Source organism: Chaetodon auriga, chromosome 10 (assembly GCF_051107435.1).
Source record: "Chaetodon auriga isolate fChaAug3 chromosome 10, fChaAug3.hap1, whole genome shotgun sequence".
Taxonomy (NCBI): domain Eukaryota; kingdom Metazoa; phylum Chordata; class Actinopteri; order Chaetodontiformes; family Chaetodontidae; genus Chaetodon; species Chaetodon auriga.
This window is the reverse complement of record NC_135083.1, coordinates 21,636,653-21,657,956: the sequence shown is the minus strand read 5'-3', so window position 1 is coordinate 21,657,956 and position 21,304 is coordinate 21,636,653. Positions and strand designations below refer to the sequence as shown.

Below are 21,304 nucleotides of genomic sequence, written 5' to 3'. Positions count from 1 at the left end.
GCTCCAACTCTGGTCCAATCACAGCGCAAACGGGCAGAAGCGTGCGCCCCACCTTGTTTCGGTCACGTGATGTGAGCCTACGAAGATGGTGGAAGTTTCTTCTTCCTTGAAGTGAAACCCGGACTGAAACCCAAACATCCTGCACACCGAGGGCTGGGAGTTGATCGCAGCGTTACCACCTTGGTTTTACAGCCTCTCTTCGGACCTGGTAAGTGATAGAAAGTAATTACTGTATTTCTCATTGGTAGTATTTGTTTTTTCATAGCCTTCGGACTTTGGGATTTCTAGCCAGCCATGATGATGACATGAGCTAGTAGGCTAGCAGTTAGCCAGGCTGGGATGGCAGCAGGCTGTCAGGACCGGTGGCCAGCTGACATTCAACACGTACTCAGCAACTCTTGTGACCACACCGCCGCTGTAAACACACATCATGTTCTGCGTCAATGCAGTTTATCAGCTTAGCTAACCCAGACATACTGTTTCTAACTGTACGGCTAACTTGGGTTAGCGTTGCCTCGTTATCCAGTCCTAGTTAGAGTGAATTATGTAATCTTTACCAACATTTGTTAGATTAGCATACCACAAACCGAATGTAGAAGGATAATGAGTACAGACTGGTAATCGTTGTCCGTAGCTAATGTGCCTGCTGGCTAGCGCAGTGGGAGTTAAAGTGATCAGAGTTGTCTTCCACAGCTACGTGTTTTCATATGACGCCAAACTCCATTTAGGATCAGGTAGTTTGGTGTTGCCGCGCCATTTGAGGAAGTTTACAAGCTTTGTATATATTGATATTAGCTAAATGGTGGGATGTCCAGCAAAGCGCTGGGGCAGCGTCATTACTGCGTGTTATGGCACTCGTTTCCTGATTTCCAGTGTCCCTCACCAGTAGCTGTTCTGACTGCATAGTTTGGTCTCCTTGGATAATTGGAGGTATGTGAGAGAAATAGAATTAACGATGGAGAGAGACAATGCTTACTCTTGTCACAGTTGTTAGCCATCTGTGACTTGGCTTGTGTCCTCATCTGTCACTGTTGTTATCTAACTTTACAGGCTCTATCAAATGTTAAGTAATCTGGTGACTGACAGGGAGGCCGGCTGCCGTCCCCTTGCCTCAGTCATGTTTGATTTTCATCAGGGACCTAGTTTTTGATCACATCAGATTTTCATTCATTTTTGACATGTAAGCTATTTTTTATTTCAAAACAAAAAAACTGCCCATGATTTTACAGTTTGGGCATCAGTTAAAAAGGACAACGTGTGACTTCTCTAAGTGTGGACAGTGACAGACGTCTAATAGATGCAGGACTCTTCTGTGTTGTTTCCTTGAGGCAAGCATAGAACAACCTGTTCGTCCCCATATCTTATCATCATACAACGCTGGTCATCGTGGAGTTCTGTTTTGGTGATATGCACCATTGTTTTGTCTTCTTAGTCACAGTGTAAACAGGATAAGATAAATCCAAGGAGTTACCAGTTTAAAGAATCCATTTTTAGCCTAAACCTGATGAGGCTTCGACAAGTTTGGCTCATTTTAGAGAGTTTCAGATGAGCAACACCCTGACAGAATCTACAAAGCACAATTAACTGGCCTGTGGATGATGTTATTCAGCTGGTTTAAAAATCCGAGGCAGTCCATTGTAGAGTTAAATATTCAGTGACTACCCTCATCTACATCTTGCGGTCAGCCTGCTTGCGAGGCTGCAAAGTCAGCAGTTGCAATTAATTATTGACTGAGACTAAAGCTGTAGCCAAAGTGAAAGTTTACCCAGGAGCTCCTCACTTACTCCTCCTCTGCCATGTGCGCACTGGACGAGATAGACTGAGGAGCATGCATTATTCAGTGATGCATCAAACGGACCAGATTCCAGGACAGATCACAGGACCTGACTCCCGTGTCCGTGTTTCCCTGTCCTTTCTCTTTCATTGACACGTTTGTCAGCAGCATTGGATTTTCAGACTTCATATCTTCCTGACATGCCTGTTTTTTTTGTCTTTCTTTTGAAACTGGCAAGCAGACACTATAGAGCTGGTGTTGAGAAAATTATTCTCCAAACCATTTAACACTGTTGTGTTTCTTCAAATCATATTTTATGTATCTGTTACAGTGGATTTTGTGAAAATGTTTCAGTGATCTCGAAACAGAAAGCATCAACAACAGGTGTTGGTGCCAGTCCCCTCAGGCTTAGGGGACACCGTAGTGGCTAATTCATGATCCCACTAAATGAAGCAGAAATCAATGACTTGGTGTGAGGAAAAATGGTAAAGGCTCCAGCCCCCCCATTGTAAGCTGGTCCACACACCAGCCACAACATTAAAACCAGCTTCCTGGTATTGTGTCGGTCCCCTCGTGATGCCAGAGCAGCTCTGACTCGTCTGGGCATGGACGCAGCACGTCTGGGGATGTTCTTCACGTCATTCCAGGGTTTCCCAGAAGAACATTGTGTTGTAACAAGATGATCTGTTTTACTCACTTCACCTTTCAGTGGTTTTAATGTAGCTGACTGGGGTGCATAGATTGTGATGGATGGATGGATGGTTAGAAATCCAAGTTGCAATGCAAAGTTCAGAACAGCACCTCGGTTTAGCCTTTTTGCATTCAGCTGTTGACAGTTGTGGAGACACGTTTGTGGCTCTGTTTGCAGTTGGGTTTATAGGAACATTGGCATAGGTAACATTTTGCAGTCAGGTTAAAGTTGAAGATGCTACAATGATAAAATGACAATTTATATGCACAAGCAGCATTTCACAGACTGTAGGCCTGGCCTTGGTTTTCTATTGCCTAAAACTTCACATGATGATCTTACAGCCTGTTCTCTTGCTGCTATCTTGAATGCAAATATCAACAGTTGGTAACAATTTCAGTGTTGAGGATAGATTCCAGGATGGGAAGACAATTTAAAATGTAGCCACCCCATCTGTTGAAATTGACGCTGCAGATGAGCATCACGACATTACATTGAATTCCTTTGGAGGTCACTTTCGTCCAAAAATGACTTCCAGCAGGTGCATTTGATGTCATCAAATACTGCAAGTGGAATTTTAGTTGTGTTTCATGTAGCTAATGGCTACATGGTGCATTGTGGAGGCGTGGTGAGCTTTTTGACCTGGTTTAGACGGATTATTGACTGTTTGACTTTTACTGAGACTAAAGCAGGGAAAGACTGGTTTAGGCCTCAAGCGCAAGAAGATGAAAGCAACAGTTGCATGTCATGAATACAGGCGAAACAAGTGAACTTAGAGACGGTGCACGTGAGACCATCTTATTTCTGCTGACAGGTAGAAGTGTCGTTTTTGGAAGTCGTTCGTACTGTGGCCTGAATGTGTTTCATCGGAATGATCTCATGTGGATGCTGCACATCCGTCGCAGTGTCACCACCCTAATGATGTGTTGTCTGTGCTGCAGGCCTTCATCCCAGCCCTATGTCATGGCCAGTGGAGTCACCAAGTCGGGCACTTCCAATGGTTACCCTATGAAGGCACAGCTGCAAATCATTGGTAAGTTTTCAGTCTGTCGACATGAGTGGAGGCTGAAGTTAAAAAGTTTGTTTCTTATGTTTTTCATTCCTGTGTATGTCTTTTTCTCATTATGCATTCAATGTGTAAAAAGTGGACAATAACAGGCTTTTTTTAATGTCAAACAAGGAAATAGATAAATCGATAATAAATATTATATTTAATAGTAATTAATGATGGCTGAATTCATTTAGCTGCTTCAGCTTCAGGGGCCTGTTATTGTGCATGCTGGCTCCCTGTCATGGCTTCCTGCGACTCTAAAATAGAACAGAGGGATCATTAATGTTATTAGTACCACCTGTGCTTTTCTTACTGTTATGCCAAAATGTCTGCTGTGTGTGTGATAAAGGCCTATTATCAGAACTTACACTTTTGAGATCGTCACTACTGCTGCCTCATGAGCAAAATGTGTTTTGAACTGGTTTTAATTTCATCTGGTGTAATCCAGATTTCACTGCACTCATGTCCCCCTGTTCTGCTTCTCATTTAAAAATGTGTGCTATATACTGAATTCCCCTGTTGCTGAGTTATTGTTTTCCTTTTCCTCTTTTTCTTTCTGCACCAACACGACTGACTGTCCGCTGCACGGTTCCTGCTCCGCATCTCCCCGTTTCAGTGCTATCAGCAAAACTGAAAGAGAACAAGAAAAACTGGTTTGGTCCCAGTCCTTATGTGGAAGTGACAGTCGACGGCCAGTCCAAGAAAACTGAGAAATGCAACAACACCCACAGCCCCAAATGGAAGCAGCCGCTCACTGTGTGAGTCAGTCTTGCCGGGAGTACCAGACCTATGTGACATTTAATCATATTTATGATAATCAGAATTGTGCTGTTCTGTTCCAGCCTGACCTGTGTGACATCGTATTTAAAATGCAAATGTTTGGTCTGTTTTGTTTGGTCTAATGTTTGAATGATCACAGGCATTTTACTCGGCTTTGATAGACCTCTTACCCTAACTGTTAGTCACCCTATTGTGTTAACTGTCACCAGTCTGGTATTCCAGGAAGCTCAAAACAACCGTAGCTGTTGTTTGCAAAAGCTAATTATCTCATATATGCCTCCAACCCAGTTTTTATGTGTGCACACATTGTTTTAGATTCCAGTTTTAAGTTCAAGTTGAAGGAATTATCAGCACTTTTTGTTAAATCACAGACTGTTCCGTAACTAGAACTGTTGCCCATTGGTGCCTAACCAGTTTTATCAGTAATAGCTTTAAGGTGCTCATCAAGACGGTTGTGGTGCTTCAGATATGTTGAGAGGCTGAGAAAGAAAACATACAAATGCATCCAGCACATAGTAATCAGTACCTGTGCTGCTGGAGTACAGTTCACCTCACATGTACAAACACTTGTACAAGTGTATTGATGGCCTGGTAGGATAAATTGTGGTGGCCCTTTTTGAGATTCCCCACAGAGTGAATTAAGTGATTAATGAAATCGCTGTAGTCACTACTTGAGTTTTGGCTTTGAGGAAGAAGCATATCTTGACAAATTACTGCTGACTGTAGTATTTGGCATCAGAATTTCCTCCGAAAACTGCCCAGAGTCCGGACCTTGAGGAGTGTCTCCAAAGCCTACAAAAAGAGACTTCCTCATAATTGTCTGAAATTGCTGGTATAACATATGATCTTGATCCTGCCTGCAGCAGAGTGAGTCACCATGACTTTGTTTTCGGGAAGGATTTTCTCTGTAGTGAACCTCTTGAGTTTAGGATAATGGTGTGTACAGTTTAAAGAAGTGATATGCTATCTCCAGTGGTTAGCGCCGAACAAGGAAAATGCCACCGAGTGTTGAGAGAGTCGGTCCGGTTCACTTACGGGAACCCTGTTTTCAGAGCATATGCTGTACACTCGACTCCCCGCAGTCCAGCATGTTCGCACATCAGATGTCTTCTTAATTTTAGCCTGTCCGGGACCTTCTGCTGTGCACAGCGACCTTCTTAATATAGAGCTCTCCTACAGTTTCCCTCGGACCCACGAGGTCAGAGTCGTTACGTAACAAGTGTTTACTATGGGATGTAATCGAACCTGAGCCCGCGTGTCCGCAAATGTTTTTCCCTGGGTCGCCGAGGGTGCCAGCTAAACAACTGTCATAGTGATGGTTATAGACACTCGCTGTCCCCGGATAGCTTGTGAACTTTATTGTCTGTGGGTCGCTTTCGGCTCACACAGCCACAGCGGCTGATGGGATACGAGCTACCAGCTGCTTTCACGTTTTTACCCGTCAAATAGGTTCATTTTTCATCCTTGTTGCTATCAGAAACACCATTTCATGACACAGTATCATTTAAAGGAAATGCCCATTTAACAAATGTTTATTTAGGCAAAAGCAGATTACCGGCGTCCTCCAGAAAAAGAGGAAATAGTGCTCAGTGAAAGACCTTGAAGAGCTTTCTGAAATCTGATACTCAGTAGACAAGAGCAAGGCACCGCTCTTTTATATTCCCTGTTGTATCAATGCATGGTACATTCCAACTGAACTGTTTGTTTTCCACAGGATTGTGACTCCATTCAGCAAACTGGTGTTTCGTGTGTGGAGCCACCAGACCCTGAAGTCAGACGTGTTGCTCGGCATGGCCACGCTGGATGTCAGTGACACGCTCAAGTCTAACGACATGAAAAGTGAGTGTATGGGGGCGCCCCTTAGCGCATTGGCCCGGGTTTCATTCGCAGCCATTTGCTACATGTCGTCCCTCTCCTGTCTCTCTTCAGCTGCACTTTCAAATGAAGGCTAGAAAAAGTGACTGTGTGTAACAGACGCAGCTGTTTCTGTTCGGGGAATCTTCCCAAATATTCCCATAACTTGAAAAATTCCTGAAGACCGCTCTCCACTCTCTCTCGTAGACGACTCATGCGAGCGGTTTTGTTTCTTCCTCTTTGAGGTTTGTCGGTAGTTTGCAAAGAACTCATTTTGCTGCTGTTTTGTGACCTCTACTTCTTCTACTCTATTATTTACACCATGCATAGTGTAGCCTATACCACCACCACCACCACCGCCGCCACCACCTTCTGATGAAACAGCTTTGCATGGTCTAGTTTATTAGCTCTGAACCAATTGATGGAAATATGTCTGTCATGGCTACAGACACACGTGGCTGTAACAGCTCCTTTAGTGTGGGATTGTCTCTTTGTTCACTCACCAACTTGCTATGCGAGATAAACAAGGGCACGCTAGGCAGGGACAAAACAGTTTCATGGCACTATCTCCTGCGTTTGCATGTTCCAGGGAACCTGCACCATGACTGGCCACATTCACGGCACGTGTCACAGCACACGCCCTGAACACTTCAGGGAACTTTTTTTCATTTTCACCAGCGGCATTACTACACAGCAGTAATGGGACAACTAACGGCTGAGCTGGTTGATCAGCACAGACATGTTCCCCATTTCAGAACAGCTGGCTGTAAGCCTCAGGGACCAATTCATATGCTTTCAATACAGCAGCCTTAACCTAAACCTTTAATCCACAATCTCAGCAACTCAACAACAATTTAGGGCCAAATCAGGACATGAACAACAGCCCTAGGCAGATTAATAGACACAGGTGATGCTTGTGGGGGTTTCCAAACTTCCAACTCCTCCAAATTTGCCTTTCCAATAGCCAACATATTCCTTTAACCTTTTATCACCAGCATGTACTTTAGAATGATTGACTAGTTTCATCAATGGATGATACACCAACACTAATACACTTCTCTGACAAGGACTCTGACAGAGCATTAATGAAATCTCTATTCATGCCATCACAACGCCTGACCAATGCACCAGTAAACAACACTCTGTAAACAAAGAAGGTTCAGTGTTGACCTAAGTGATGTGAAAGCAACCTCACTAATTGAGCATCCCCTCTAACTGCCTATCCTGACCTACCTAACTCAAACCCTCAGGGCTTACTGAAGGCAGGTACTCAAGCACCAACCCCAATAATGTGGCAAAGCAAGTTGGCAATCCTGCCAAAACTATGGATGTGCTCCTAAGACAACTGCTCCAACCACCTTCACCCCACACTGCACAGCAAAAAAGGTAAAAATTGACCTTTCTTTGTCCTGTAACTACTTGGCAGAAAGGAACAAAATTTCATGAAAATGACTCCCAGAGCACCTGACAAACCAAGAAGAACAAAATAAATAACATAATTCCTCAACTCCTGACGCGAGCTTCCAACAGCCCCCAATATGTTATGGCCCAGCTCCGAGACCATAACAAATAAGAAACACATGTAAGAGATTAACCCAATGAAAGGAATTTTATTTAACAAAGGTTAATTTTGAGGTAACAGATACAACAAAAGAGTCTGTTCTAACAAATGAAACTGTCAGGAGAACATGCCGCAAGATTAACAATGATAGAAAAAGAGAAAAAGGACTGAGTGGAGAGAGAGAGAGAGAGAGAGAGAGAGAGAGAGAGAGAGAGAGAGAGAGAGAGAGAGAGAGAGAGAGAGAGAGAGAGAGAGAGAGAGAGAGAGAGAGAGAGAGAGAGGCTACCAGGAAGGGGCGGGGTTTATACCATCTGGAGACATTGGCCAGCTGCCTCCAATTCCTTGATGCCCTCCAGCTCTAACCAACCAGGGACCAGCAGCACTGACAGAAAGACACACACACACACACACACACACACACACACATATATGCACACTACACAGCAACACCACAGCACAGCAGGCCCTGCTGCCGTCACTGCATCCATTCAAAAACTATTTTAGAAATACTTGGTTACCTTCAATCTGCAACGTGGGTAGACGTTGTATTTCCAGCGTTTCCTCTTACGTCTTTGTTCATGCTGTTAGGATACATTTTGCGTGGCTCAGAGTTGGAATATCCTGTCAAACTGGACGGTGTTAATCCAAACATTGCTTTTCACAATTTTTGAGTCAAATCTTATCCTGTACAATATGATCACATGGCTTTTTTAGTGAAGCGATATCACTGATGCTGAACAGTACGTGCTTTGGTCTGTCAGATAGTGTGGAGGGTATTTCCTTTTTCTTCCCTGTTGATGAACTTGGGTTTGTGAAGGTGGAGCTTCTGTCTGTTCAGTCATCACCTGTTCTTTCCTTTATTTGAAGCCACTGTTGTAGCTGCCACGTGGTACTGGCTGATACAGCTGTGTTCCAGCAGACAAACAAAACGTAGAGACAGCTTAAAGCTGTCAGGGCTTCTGTCTATCAGCAACGAGGCAACACTGAAATACAGAAAGCATTTCAAAGCAGTTACATGTGTTATCAGACTTTTTTAGAGTAAAAGCCAAATCACAGAGGTCGTCCTCTTTATATTTCTCAAAGAGGCTGATGGTTTTTGTCAGCCTGTTTTCCCTGGTAGATTTTTGGGCTGTTTATCTTTGGTTTGTTCTCATAAAGACTCCATTCACTGCCCTGCCCGGTCATTTTTTATGCATGGACCCTGTCCAGTGATGCTAATGATGGAGAACTCTGGACACAGATCACATGGCAAGAGCCATGTCGGAGCAGGATAATACACGCTGATCATCATAAGTTTATCATTTAACTAACTTCTGAAGGTATTTCTCAGCGTTAATAATCTATTTTGAACTGCGACCGTATGTCACTGGTTTGACTTTGGTGAGATTTAAAGGGACAGTGCATCTTGTCAGTGATTGGCCTAACGTGTCTGCATCATTAACAGCAGGCCACATGTTTCACGTGTCGTCGTCGTCTTACCATCCTGTGTTTTTCTTGTGTCAACGTAGTCTCCGAAGTGGTGCAGACCTTACAGCTGTGTGCAGACAGAGACCAGTCAGATGTGGTGGGAGACCTGTCTGTCTGCCTGGATGGCATGACCGTCGACCCCGAGATGTTCGCCACGGCCGAGGCCGACCATTACAGTGAGTTACAGCAGAGCCACAAACTGTGGACGTGAGGGCATAAGTGTGTTCATAAGTTGTTTCTCTTCATTCGGTATCATTTCTTAGTTGATAGCAGTACAAGGTTAATGGGATAATCAAGAGGGTTTAGTTCACTCACTTTAGGTGCGAGATGTATTTGTTTGTTTGACTGGTTTTGTCCTATTTCTGCTTTATTTATGTTGGGTGTTTTTAGGTAAATCAAATGGGGAGTCACAACCAAATGGGGATCATGTCATAAGGTACAGTATCTCTTCCCACGTTCATTCAAGTTTTACTAGCCTCACATTTGTAGTTTCTGTATTTTCTGCTTTATTAAGCCTCGTCCACCTTCCCTCTCCACAGGCGGAGTCGGGACAGCTCTCCAGCCGTGGACAGCGTCGAGCACAGGTCTTCTCCAGGTGGCCGAAGGTCGGTGAACAGCACAGGGTCTCCCTCTGTGTCATCAGGGGGCTCGAGGCCTCTCCGACCACCCAGGCCCTCCAGACCTCCTCCGCCAACTCCCCGCAGACCCACCTCTTCACCAGGTCAGACATTTACTATTCTGGAGACTTTTCAACTAAGAACAGGAGGGAAACAAAGGTCACGTGCTCTCACAGTCTAACCAGTGATACTCACATGAGGCACCACTGAGGAGCAGCACCAATAATTAGGCCAACAGCTGTCAGTGTTACATCTGTGGAGAGAAAAATTGGTCCTTCATTAAGTCTACTGTTGTCCACCTTGATCACAATCTTCTTCTTGTATGTCTTACTTGTGTTTCTCGAGGATCTACGATTTAACTCTCTGATGTCTGATTCTTTCCTCAGCATCTTCCAGCAATGGCTCTGCACCGGCTGATGGCAGTGATGGTCAGTCAGGTTCTGATACACCAGTGCGAACACCGGCCTCAGGACCCTCGCCAGCCACCTCATCAGCCCCAGACTCAAGTCCATCAGCAGGCTCAGACAGGAACTCCACATCCACGGGCTCCAGCTCTGGAGCTGCGGCGACCAGACAGCCAACCAGCAGCGTCACGCCTGCTGTCACTCCCAGGGTCCCCGTCAACGCTGGCCCATTGCCTCCTGGGTTAGCTCTCATTTTGTTGTCGTTGCAGTAGGGCTCAGGGGAGACAAATAACATCTGATCTTCCATTGTCATTCTCACCAGTAAGAGTTATTGTAGTGCCCTCGCCAAAACAGCTGGTTCAATAATTTGTTGTAATGTAAGAAACAGATTAAAGACGGTGGAAGCTTCACAAGCTTCATCTCCAGAAAGATCAGTCACTCAGAGGAGGATTAGCGTGTTGCAAAGACACTGGATCTTCTGCAGCGTCTTTGAGCAAAAAGTCGAGTCTGTCAAACTCTGGGACTTCATATTAAACCTTCACTGAAACCCGTAAGAAGATATGAAAGAAAAGTGTTCAGCCTGTGTGCTGGCACTCTGTCACTTCCTGATAAGTGACAAATGTGAAGGTAAAGAATGTTTTCAGGCACGCGCACACAGAGCATGTCATTATTATTAATAGGACAGGGTGAGATGTTTTCTTTGTCTCTGGAAAGCAACAAAGGTGTGTCTGAACATTGATTACATCTGTGAGTCAGTCACTAAGGACATTTTACATTTTCCTGTGGCTGTGACTAACTGGCTCTATTATCATTACCATAAATACCACTGTTTCAACGTCGTCATCGTGACAGCACTGTGATCTTCACTGGCTGTTCGCCGCTCTCGTAGTAGGATGACTCACGTTGTCAGCGTTATTTTAAATCCATTAATATCCTATGTGGCCGTAGCTGTGCACCATTACATAACGTCCTCAATTTTATTGCTGTTGTTTTATCGTCTAGGTGGGAGCAGAGGGTGGATCAGAACGGCAGATTGTATTTTGTCGATCACGTGGAAAAGAGAACAACATGGGAACGTCCTGAACCTCTGCCCCCTGGGTAAGACGCCTTCACTTCCGATCTGTCTCTTCTTAGATACAGATAGTATTTTCCATTTTAAAGTTTCTAGGACTCAAATCTATTCATTGATCAAATACGATCTCCCCATCTTAAATGATATGCCTACTAGAATACTGGCTGCGAGGGTATCCACTGTACCTTTGATGGCAAAGTACAACGTGCAAAGCAGTCTCACTCTCACAATTTCCTGGTGTTACTGGAGCCTTCGTGTAAAAAGCTAATCTTTCAATATGAAGATGGACCTAAACTTATCTCACAGGCCGTTTCTCAAAGTCCCTTATTGCTGTGAGTCCTGTTAAATCGCTCTCTTCAAATTCTACATAGGAGTGAGGTATGAACCCTGCAGACGGCCTCTTATCTCACATGTAGTTTGCTGAGGGTGGCATGCGGCCTGATCCTGAGGCCTGCTCACAGACCACATTGATAATTCACTTATTGAACTGTGACACATTTACCTGCCCGAGTCTCTTTCCTCCCTCTTTCTTTATTGACACAGCTGGACATTAGATGAAGTTTTATCACATATACAAAATGTAGATTTCTGAAATCCAATAAGACTTTGTGTTTAAAACCACTGTGATGGATTCATTGATTTAAATATGGCATAATGACTTTGAGATGCTTAAGGTCGTAGCCTCCCTGTCATCAGGCTTTATTTCTTCCTCCTGTTGCCTTCCCTCGTTTCATGTGTGGTTAGCTGGGAGCGTCGTGTCGACCAGATGGGGCGGGTTTACTTTGTCGATCACATCACGCGAACCACCACTTGGCAGCGCCCCACGATGGAGACGGTGCGTAACTACGAGCAGTGGCAGCACCAGCGCAGCCAGCTCCAGGGCGCCATGCAGCAGTTCAACCAGAGGTTCATATTCGGGGTGAGACCTCCTCTTCGTAACGGTGGCTTGAAGATGTTACTTTGGTTCAAGCTACTTTCTGTCTTATCTGACTCCTAATATGTCTCGATGAACCAGAGTTGAACTCGTTCATTTGTTTGTGCATCAAATCACAAATATAAACACTGTATTTGTCCTTTAGGTCCTTTTTGATTCGTGTGAATTAATGTGATTCTCTGTTGTGTAGCTACAAGACCAGGTCTCAGCCACTCAGAATAAGGAGTTTGATCCCCTCGGTCCTCTGCCGCATGGATGGGGTAAGACCTTTAAGGCCCTTCAGAGGCATCTGACACTTTGATTTTATTCAGTGCGTTGAGGTGCTCCACCTTACCTGTCCTTTAAGAATGAAATTAAGCAGTTTGTTTTCAAGAAGTAGCTTTCATCAGTGATTTCTCTCACCTGCGTAACTCAGAGTTGTACCTGAATTGCTTTTTAAAGTGGCCTTCTTGGCCGCTTGTGGGGAAAAAACTAATGGCGACAGCTAGCTGCTAGCACTTTGGCAAGGGGTGCTAATGACAGTAACGTGACAGTAACAGCTAACGTTAGCTTCATAACATTGAATTAGGCACTGTAGGACAATAGTCAAGAGTTTAGGGAAGTTTTAAATTTGACAAGTGGGAACCCTGAATCACCACCTTTTTTCTGAGTGTGGACAAGCTGTCTAATCGACTGATTGTCACTGTTTCAGAGAAGAGAACAGACACGAATGGCAGAGTTTATTTTGTACATCACCCGACGAGGACAACGCAGTGGGAGGACCCACGCACGCAGGGGTTAGTTTGTGTGTCTTTGCTTATCTTAATGTGCTCTACTTGCATATGACATAAACGTGTTTTCCGTATACTTTCAGCCTCTCCTGAAATAATCTATCTCTAAATGTTGATGTCATTTTTTTTAGGTTGCTGAATGAGAAGCCTCTTCCAGAGGGCTGGGAGATGAGGTTCACAGTAGATGGTATTCCCTACTTTGTAGACCACAACAGGAGAACGACCACCTACATTGACCCTCGCACTGGAAAATCCTCACTGTATGTCCTCCACTGATTGGTTTACTACTTCCTGAATACCTTTGGACATGACAGTCACATAACAGTATTACCTTGTTACATCAAGATAGGATATGGCGTAGTTAGTCTGATATAACAGGCCTTTTCATGTACTGCAGTGAGTTTGACACTTTTAAATGAAGAGGGGTCCCAGTCAGAGTCGTGTCTGATAGATAAAAGAAGCAGAAAGCAAATAGCTCTGTCAGTCTGTACAAAACAATAAACCAAATATCAAGTAGCAATAAAATGTACATCACCAAAAACCAACACCACAGCTCAGTTCAGTTTTCAGTAGGTGTATTACAGAAAACAAGCAGAGCAATTTCGGTGTGCAGGCCTCTGTGTGTGTCCCACAGTCAGAGAGTTGAACACAGTTGGTAATTACTGCCTTTTGTTCTCCTCACGTCCATAAACCAGTTCAGTTCAATGCAGTTCACAACCACGAAAAGAAAGGCAACTCAAATATTTTTTGTTCGGCTCTAGTATAAGGCCCAAGAAATGAAATCTGGGTAATAGACGTAACCAAAGCCTTCTCATAGCAACACAATGTCTTTATAAAACGAAGACATTCTGAGAAATGAAGAAATCCCTAACTGGTCGAAGCAGATGAAGCAGGTTCAGGGAATGTGGATGCGTAAACAGCTAGATGACAACAGTGTGTCATTAAATAAGGGGGGTGATTGAATGAACATGAAGGATCATTGATGGAATTTGTTCTTTTAAGTGAGCAGCTTGACAGAAACAAACCCCCAAACATGTTTTCTAGTAGGTCCTTTGTACATATTATACCTTGGATACATGTTGTGTGGAGTCGCTGTGGCCCAAGTCTTTCCAGCACTGCTGCATGCCACAAAGGAATGAGTGATGTGTGTTTCCAGCTATGCCAAACCACAGAAAGCTGGTATCATGATGTCCTGAATGAACATATCAAAATGAACTCATAGGGCTGGTATTAAGAGAAATTCCTGTATTTTTATTTGTGTCAGCCCATCGTTTCTTCATTTAGCTGGCTCTGTTCTCCCAGGTTGCTGTTTCAGCAGAGTTGTAGCTGAATGAGTGACGGGCTCTGAAAGGCCCCTGTATTTTCAGAACTTGTGACGCATTATCCTGATGTGAGTAATGGCTCACCTGGTGTCTTTTACTTTCACTCCGTCATTCTCACGGACGAAGCACCTCCGTTGATTCATGATAATAGCATGTGAGCATAACATGACTTGAGAGTAATTACTCTGGTTTGGTCCCAGTGGTGGATAAACCAGTTAGGTGAATGCTGAGTATGAGGTGACAGTAGCAGGAACATACTGGGCAAACAAACATACTGACACCCTTGTGAAGACTTGGTGCATTGTAATAGCATTATATCAACAATGGTGGAAAATCGTGCGTGAAAATAGCAACAATTGTCTAGAACACATTATATATAAATACAAGTTGAGATAATATTTAATGTGCTTTAAGCTATTAGAACATATTAAGAGTCTGCCTCTGCTTCTCTTTGGTCACAGTGAAAACGGACCTCAGATCACCTATGTACGAGACTTCAAGGCCAAAGTACAGTACTTCAGATTCTGGTGCCAGGTAAGAGTCATATCAGCGTACTGTTTGACGCTACAGGTAAAAGAAAAAGAATCATTTTGGGATGAACTTTCCTCCTTTTCTCCAGCAATTATCGATGCCTCAACACATCAAGATCACCGTATCCAGAAAAACCTTGTTTGAAGACTCCTTCCAGCAGGTAACGTGAGCCACAGCCACACACAGCTCGCTGAGCGCTGGGGCGATGTCCCTTGTTGGCTGTTCAGAGGATGTGACGCACCTATTCCACTTCGAGCTGAAGTCAGGTGGACTTGGTCGTTACACTTCCACAGTGGAATTTAAAATCTTTGTAATTACCGTCAAAACATACCCACAGTGGATTACCTGCTGTTTTTTAGTAAAAATATTTTCAGCTTAAGGTAAAGTATAGGTGTTTGCAGCAGTTGATAAAGCTAATGAATTATTAATTAATTATTCATATGAAGTTGAGACCAGACATTTGTACTAACTCTGTGCAATGAAGTGTAATGGCACAGGGGTTACCGGTGCAACTCCTCAGCTCTCATTATCAAATCAGAGATTTATGGATGTCCTGCAGTCACTGGATCATGTCCACCTCAGAGAGGACAAACAGGCGTCTGATACAGAGTGGAAGATATGAATGTGTGTGTGGAGGCGGGCACAGAGCATCTCAGTGCACAATGATTACACCATGAATCTGTCAATACGTTGTCTCCGTTTTAGATAATGAGCTTTAATGCTCAAGATCTGCGAAGGAGACTATGGATCATCTTCCCTGGAGAAGAAGGCCTCGACTACGGAGGCGTTGCCAGGTAAGTTAGAAAATGGCTGAACATGAATGACTGCGAATGTGTGCTCACAAGTAGAAAATGTATCATGGTTTTACTAAAAAATACTTTTTATTGTCATTGTGTTGGTCCATCAGTCGCTCTGAAGAATTATTTGGATGTTGATGTACCCAATCAAAAACACCGAACAGGTGTTTTTGGAGCATTCCACATCTTTCTCAGTGTTTAGCTGCTCCTGTCCCAACTTGTTTGAAACGTGTTGCTGCATCAAATTAATTCATTTAGCTTGTTAACTCCTTGGACCTTCTCATGTCTGTACTTACAGGGAGTGGTTCTTCCTGCTGTCCCATGAGGTCTTGAACCCCATGTACTGCCTCTTTGAATACGCCGGTAAAGATAACTACTGTCTCCAGATCAACCCAGCCTCCTACATCAACCCCGACCACCTCAAATATTTCAAGTTCATAGGACGCTTCATCGCCATGGTTAGTCCCTTCTCAGTGTGTGGATTTATGTTAACTAGTTCAAAGCAGTTTTAGGGTTTTGAAAAGTACACAGGAGAACTTCCTACACAGCAACTTGATGTGAAACATGGAAGAAATGCAAACAATAAGCAGACTGTTTGTGTCCCTCAGGCTCTTTTCCATGGCAAGTTCATCGACACTGGTTTCTCACTGCCGTTTTACAAGCGCATCCTGAACAAGCCTCTGGCCCTCAAAGACCTGGAGTCAATAGACCCAGAGTTCTACAACTCCCTCATGTGGATCAAGTGAGTACACAGCATTTTGTTTATTAACAAAATAATTACCTTTGTGAGGCAAAAGCGAAGTCTTTCTACGCCATCGCTAACGTTAGCGGAGCAGAGCAGCAGTCATCCACAACAAACAAGCCTGGCTGACCGACACGCTGCGACACTGAATGAACCAGCTGAGGTGAGGGGAATAACTGTGCTCAGTCTGCTTCACCTCAAGAAAACCTTGCGCCTGCTCGCGTCTTGTGCAATGATGGCTTTCTCCAGAGCCAGCAGCACAGCAGACAGGCTGCTCTCCACTGCTCCAGATATAACATTAATAACACAGGGGAGCAGTCCGCCTTCACATCCAGCCACAAGACTGTGAGGTGCTTTCAAAGTAATGAATTATTACTGTCAACTTTTTGAGATGAAAAGGCTGTGGATCATTTATCTTAATTGCTAGTTATGGTTCATGTTGTATTTCAGTGGACTGAGGACGTAGTCCACTGGAGCAACAGGCTGAAAACAGTGCCTCCTTGTCTGTGCCTGTCAAACACTCATTTGTCGAACCCTGGATGTATGTGAATGGATGACGTGCTGTAATTGGTCATGCTGCTCTTAAGGGATAACGACATCGAGGAGTGTGGGCTGGAGATGTTCTTCTCAGTTGACAAGGAGATCCTCGGGGAAATCTCCACCCATGAGCTGAAACCAGGAGGAGGAGACATCCAAGTCACCGAGGAGAACAAGGAGGAGTATATCAGGTGGGTTTAGTTTAGATACGGTTCAGTCATGAGTCAAGGAGTTCGACGTGGTAGTTTGTAATATCTGCGTGTGTTTGCCTCTGTCTCCCCCTGCAGGCTGGTAGCAGAGTGGAGGCTGTCCAGAGGAGTGGAGGAGCAGACACAGGCTTTCTTTGAAGGCTTCAACGAGGTCCTCCCACAGCAGTACCTGCAGTACTTTGACGCTAAAGAGCTTGAGGTGTGGATGAACTGGCAGCTCTATCTTTTACACGATACAGTGATGTAAATTGAATTTGCATTGCACAGAGGATAGCTGATGTCACTCTCACGGCATTTTATTAGTATGATTTCAAAATGAATCACTCGTTTCCTGTTGCAGGTGATGCTGTGTGGAATGCAGGAGATCGACCTCACAGACTGGCAGAGAAACACCATCTACAGGCACTACGCTCGAAGCAGCAAGCAGATCATGTGGTTCTGGCAGGTGGGTGAGGCCCAGCGGTCGACGCTTTTTTTACTGTAATGTACAGAGACATGAAAGATATGACTCTCAATTGATTTAATGTGTGCTTGGTCTTGTTAGATGAGTTAAACAGCGTATCACTTTATCCTGCAGTTTATAAAGGAGATGGACAATGAGAAGAGGATGAGGCTGCTACAGTTCGTCACCGGAACCTGTCGCCTGCCTGTTGGAGGGTTTGCCGACCTTATGGGTAATAATGACAGCAATATAACCGTTTAAGCTGCCAGTGAATTCCAAATGCAGATGACATGCAGTTGTAGACCAGTGCCTGATCACATTCGAAGCCTCAATCAAACACAGATGGAGTTTCGTTCTGTTTTGCTTGTCTGTAATCCAGTTCTTCAGTTTTATCTCTTCTGACAATGTTTGCCTCATCGTGGTGTGTTAAACGAACTGTGATCATTCTTGCTCCGACTGACCCGTGCTTCACTTTACAGGAAGCAATGGTCCTCAGAAGTTCTGCATTGAGAAGGTTGGAAAGGAAAACTGGCTTCCCAGAAGTCACACGTGGTGAGTTCATGCCATCTGCCGTAGACGCCGACAGCAGATTAGTTCAGTGTGGATAAAACCCCTAAAATGAACATTTGTATTGAATGCTAAATAAGCTATGGCCCAGCCAAGCCTGTCAGTAGCAGTTCAGTGTAGGAGGCTTCTATAGGTGGGGACATAATCTCAACCAGCTACAAGAACAGGCCTCATAGCACAAGTATTTCTAGGAATGAGGAGAGTAATTTGCCACAGGTCAGATTTGACCCCCTGCACACCTTGAACTAAAATGCATTTTAGGTGATGAGATTTCAATCAGACAGTGCTTGACCACATCAAAGTACAGGTTTCCATACAGCCAAGATGCACTCAGGACGTATTGTGATCCAATCAGCTGAACCACCTCCAGAGGTGGCCAAACATGCATTGTGACCACACTGAATACAAGTGTAAATTCAGTTCTGTTTTCAGTCCACATACAACAACTACATGGATGGAAATACAGTATTTTGCGCGACTGTTCCCAACCAGCCAGGTAGTAGCCGTTAGCCAGTTAGTGAGCTACAGATATTCAAGACGAGACCACGTGTTTGCTTTCAATTTGGTCCAACAAAAGTCATTGGCATACCGAAAAGCCAAGGACAACAACAAGTTGTCCGGGGCACTAAAAGGGTCCCTTATTTAATGAAGTGGATGCAGTGCTGGGTGATCAACCCGCATTTTGCTCAGACGAAGGGGATGTCATAGATTCCCAAGATGCTAATATTAGCATATACTCCATTAACAAACCAGAAGAAGAAGGAGCTGACCAAAGCGATCAGATCAGTAATCAGGTTAAATCAAATCCAGATACATACAAGGTGCACGATGCTCATTGGGCTGTCTCTAAAAGAGGCGTTATCCTGAATGAACACTGGATGCAAATAAGTCCCATGTCAAGCTGAAACACACTCTGTTTTGTATTTGACTTCCCCAGCTTCAATAGACTGGACTTGCCGCCCTACAAGAGCTACGAGCAGCTGAAGGAGAAGCTGATGTTTGCCATCGAGGAGACGGAAGGCTTTGGGCAGGAGTGACAGCAACCAGGAGACGTCTAAATAGTGGAAGCAGGAGTCTGAAGGAATAAGACTACCACTATTCAAATCAGGGAGCCTCTTCAGAAAGGGCGAGTGTTTTGTGTGTTTGTGCTCATGCATGCACACACACCTGTCTGTGTGTGTTTCTGTGTGTGTGTGTGTGTGTGAGAGTGCGTGAGAGACTGAATGCTGCTGAAAGGAGCTGGGTTTCTGCGTGTGCCGCTCACACCGCGCTTTCAGCAGGCCTCTCGATGGTTGATCGGTACGTTAAAATGTTGTATTTCTTTTAAACCAAAACACAGAAGCTGCTCTTGTCTCGCAGAATGCGCAGCGAATTATGCATGGGATCCCGAAAACTCACCCTCCATGACATCTGTTCTGTGGGACCGCTGTGGTGTTTCCTCTCCGCGTGCGATCATGTCAGGCAGCAGGGCGACCTCGAGGTCACGGTCTCACAGGTTCTAACAGTACCGTCTTGTCCAGGTGTCTCTGACGACCTGGTTTCTTCTTAAGTTTCTCTGCATTAAAGCATTTTGGTAAATGTCAAAGTATTGCATTTTAAGGCGAGATTGAGAGGGTCTGCTTCTTCTAAAACAGGGTTAAGTTTCACCGCAAAGCAAACTCGGTTGCTCTGAGATTGTTGCGTTAGAATGAGTTGCGTCCACTTGCGGCATCGTCATTCCTCAGCATGTCCTCAGATCCGTCACACTGTCACCTGCATCTCTACTTACCAATAAAGTGGATCCTTCTTTGAAGTGAACTGTAACACATGGCAATATAAGATGATAGCTTTGACTCAGCAAATTTAGAAAAAAAAAAAAAAAGGGTCGCTCCAAATCAAAGCTTCACTAACAATCTCGGTGCTTCGGAGATATTTGGGAGATATTTGCGTAATATAAGTAACAGCAGAGATACAGGTTTTGTATTCCTGGTTCAACAGTATTTGATCTGTGAATCGCTTAATTCTTGTGAAAAGTGTTGTAACCTTCGTTATTTATTGTGGTGGGAGACGTGGAAGACTTCAGCAGAACTTTTAACCGACCCTAGTTTTATAGGGCCCGAGTTTGAACACTGTGATGTGGAATTGGGCGTCCTGGATGAGAGCATTCTGGGAGAAGTTATTCATCTCAAGATCAGCTTCAGAGACTTTTTCCGCCTTCCTGCTTTCGATTCACGGTCTTGTTCAAAACAGGATCCTGAGGATGAAGTAATATTTCAAGGTGACGTTCAGTGTATTCAGTACTCGAGATGCACTTGACTTAATTGTGAAAAACACCAAATGCAAGTCAAACCAAATGCATTCGCTTCAGTTTAGGTAAAACCTTAAATCTCATTTTTGAATGCGTAAGCTGCAAAAACTGGAAAAAGAAATTGCATGTAGCTCCTCGTACACATGTAGCATTTGAAGGTGAGTGACCGACCTGAAGCTCTTCTTGCCCCACAGCAAAACCACTGAATTAATAAGCAAAATGTAAAAAGTTAAAAGATGCAGTGTGGTGTTTAAAACTTTGCTCTTCCCTTTTACACTCTGAGTAACATTTTACCTTTCAGTATTCGCACTTCATGATCGGCAAAATTCCTGTCTTTGCAGTTCCACAGACACGGCTTTAAAATGAATTTCCGACATAATACGTGCGGCTGTGTCCCCCCCCCCCCCCCCTTTTTAGGTGGTTTTGCTCATGCATCCCAAGAACAGCTTATTTTGTGTGCGCACAGAGAAACGTCCAAATGCTTTACAACTGAGTAAAGAACCAGCCTGTAACTATAACTGCAAACACTTTGGTTTGGTTTGGATGGTCTGCTGCTCCACATTAAAGAAGATAATCTCATTTGGCTACATGAAATAAAAACTCCAGGTCCTGTGGTTGCTCAATTTGGAGTGATTGAATGAGTTACGCGCTGAGAAGGCAGGCGTGAATCCTGAGGAGCACTGGATTCTGCTGATGTTAGTCTGACAAAGCACAGCACTTTCTACAAATTTCCCTCCACTCTCTTCTCCTGCAGCGTGCGGGGCATCCAGTCCTGGTTGTCAGTAACACTCGGCTCTTTGTTCCCACGTGTGCGCTCGGAGGTGGTCTTTGTCGTTAGCCTTCAGGTAGCCTTATTTCAACCCTCATGCATCAGGTATCTTTTTAGCAACTTGATGCC

The 21,304-nt window shown here is 44.3% G+C and overlaps 1 protein-coding gene across 1 annotated transcript; it reads left to right on the top strand.

The window, feature by feature from the left end:
- Positions 1-60: 60 nt before the first annotated feature.
- itchb (itchy E3 ubiquitin protein ligase b) lies at positions 61-19,998 on the top strand. The gene is made up of 24 exons (XM_076740474.1): positions 61-208; positions 3,404-3,495; positions 4,130-4,271; positions 6,008-6,132; positions 9,217-9,351; positions 9,566-9,611; positions 9,715-9,896; positions 10,179-10,437; positions 11,199-11,294; positions 12,013-12,187; positions 12,393-12,462; positions 12,894-12,978; positions 13,104-13,232; positions 14,756-14,828; positions 14,914-14,985; positions 15,531-15,619; positions 15,921-16,080; positions 16,231-16,364; positions 16,952-17,092; positions 17,189-17,309; positions 17,451-17,555; positions 17,688-17,784; positions 18,032-18,104; positions 19,057-19,998. The coding sequence occupies exons 2-24, from the start codon at positions 3,426-3,428 to the stop codon at positions 19,154-19,156; spliced, it is 2,679 nt and encodes an 892-aa protein (XP_076596589.1). The 5' UTR covers positions 61-208; positions 3,404-3,425; the 3' UTR covers positions 19,157-19,998.
- Positions 19,999-21,304: the final 1,306 nt, after the last annotated feature.

Bases quoted from the DNA above. Each gene is read 5' to 3' on its own strand.
- itchb (XM_076740474.1), top strand. From the start codon at position 3,426: ATGGCCAGTGGAGTCACCAAGTCGGGCACTTCCAATGGTTACCCTATG. The intron at 12,979-13,103 runs GTTAGTTTGTGT...CATTTTTTTTAG, and splicing joins GAGGACCCACGCACGCAGGG to GTTGCTGAATGAGAAGCCTC. The intron at 17,556-17,687 runs GTGGGTGAGGCC...TTTATCCTGCAG, and splicing joins AGATCATGTGGTTCTGGCAG to TTTATAAAGGAGATGGACAA.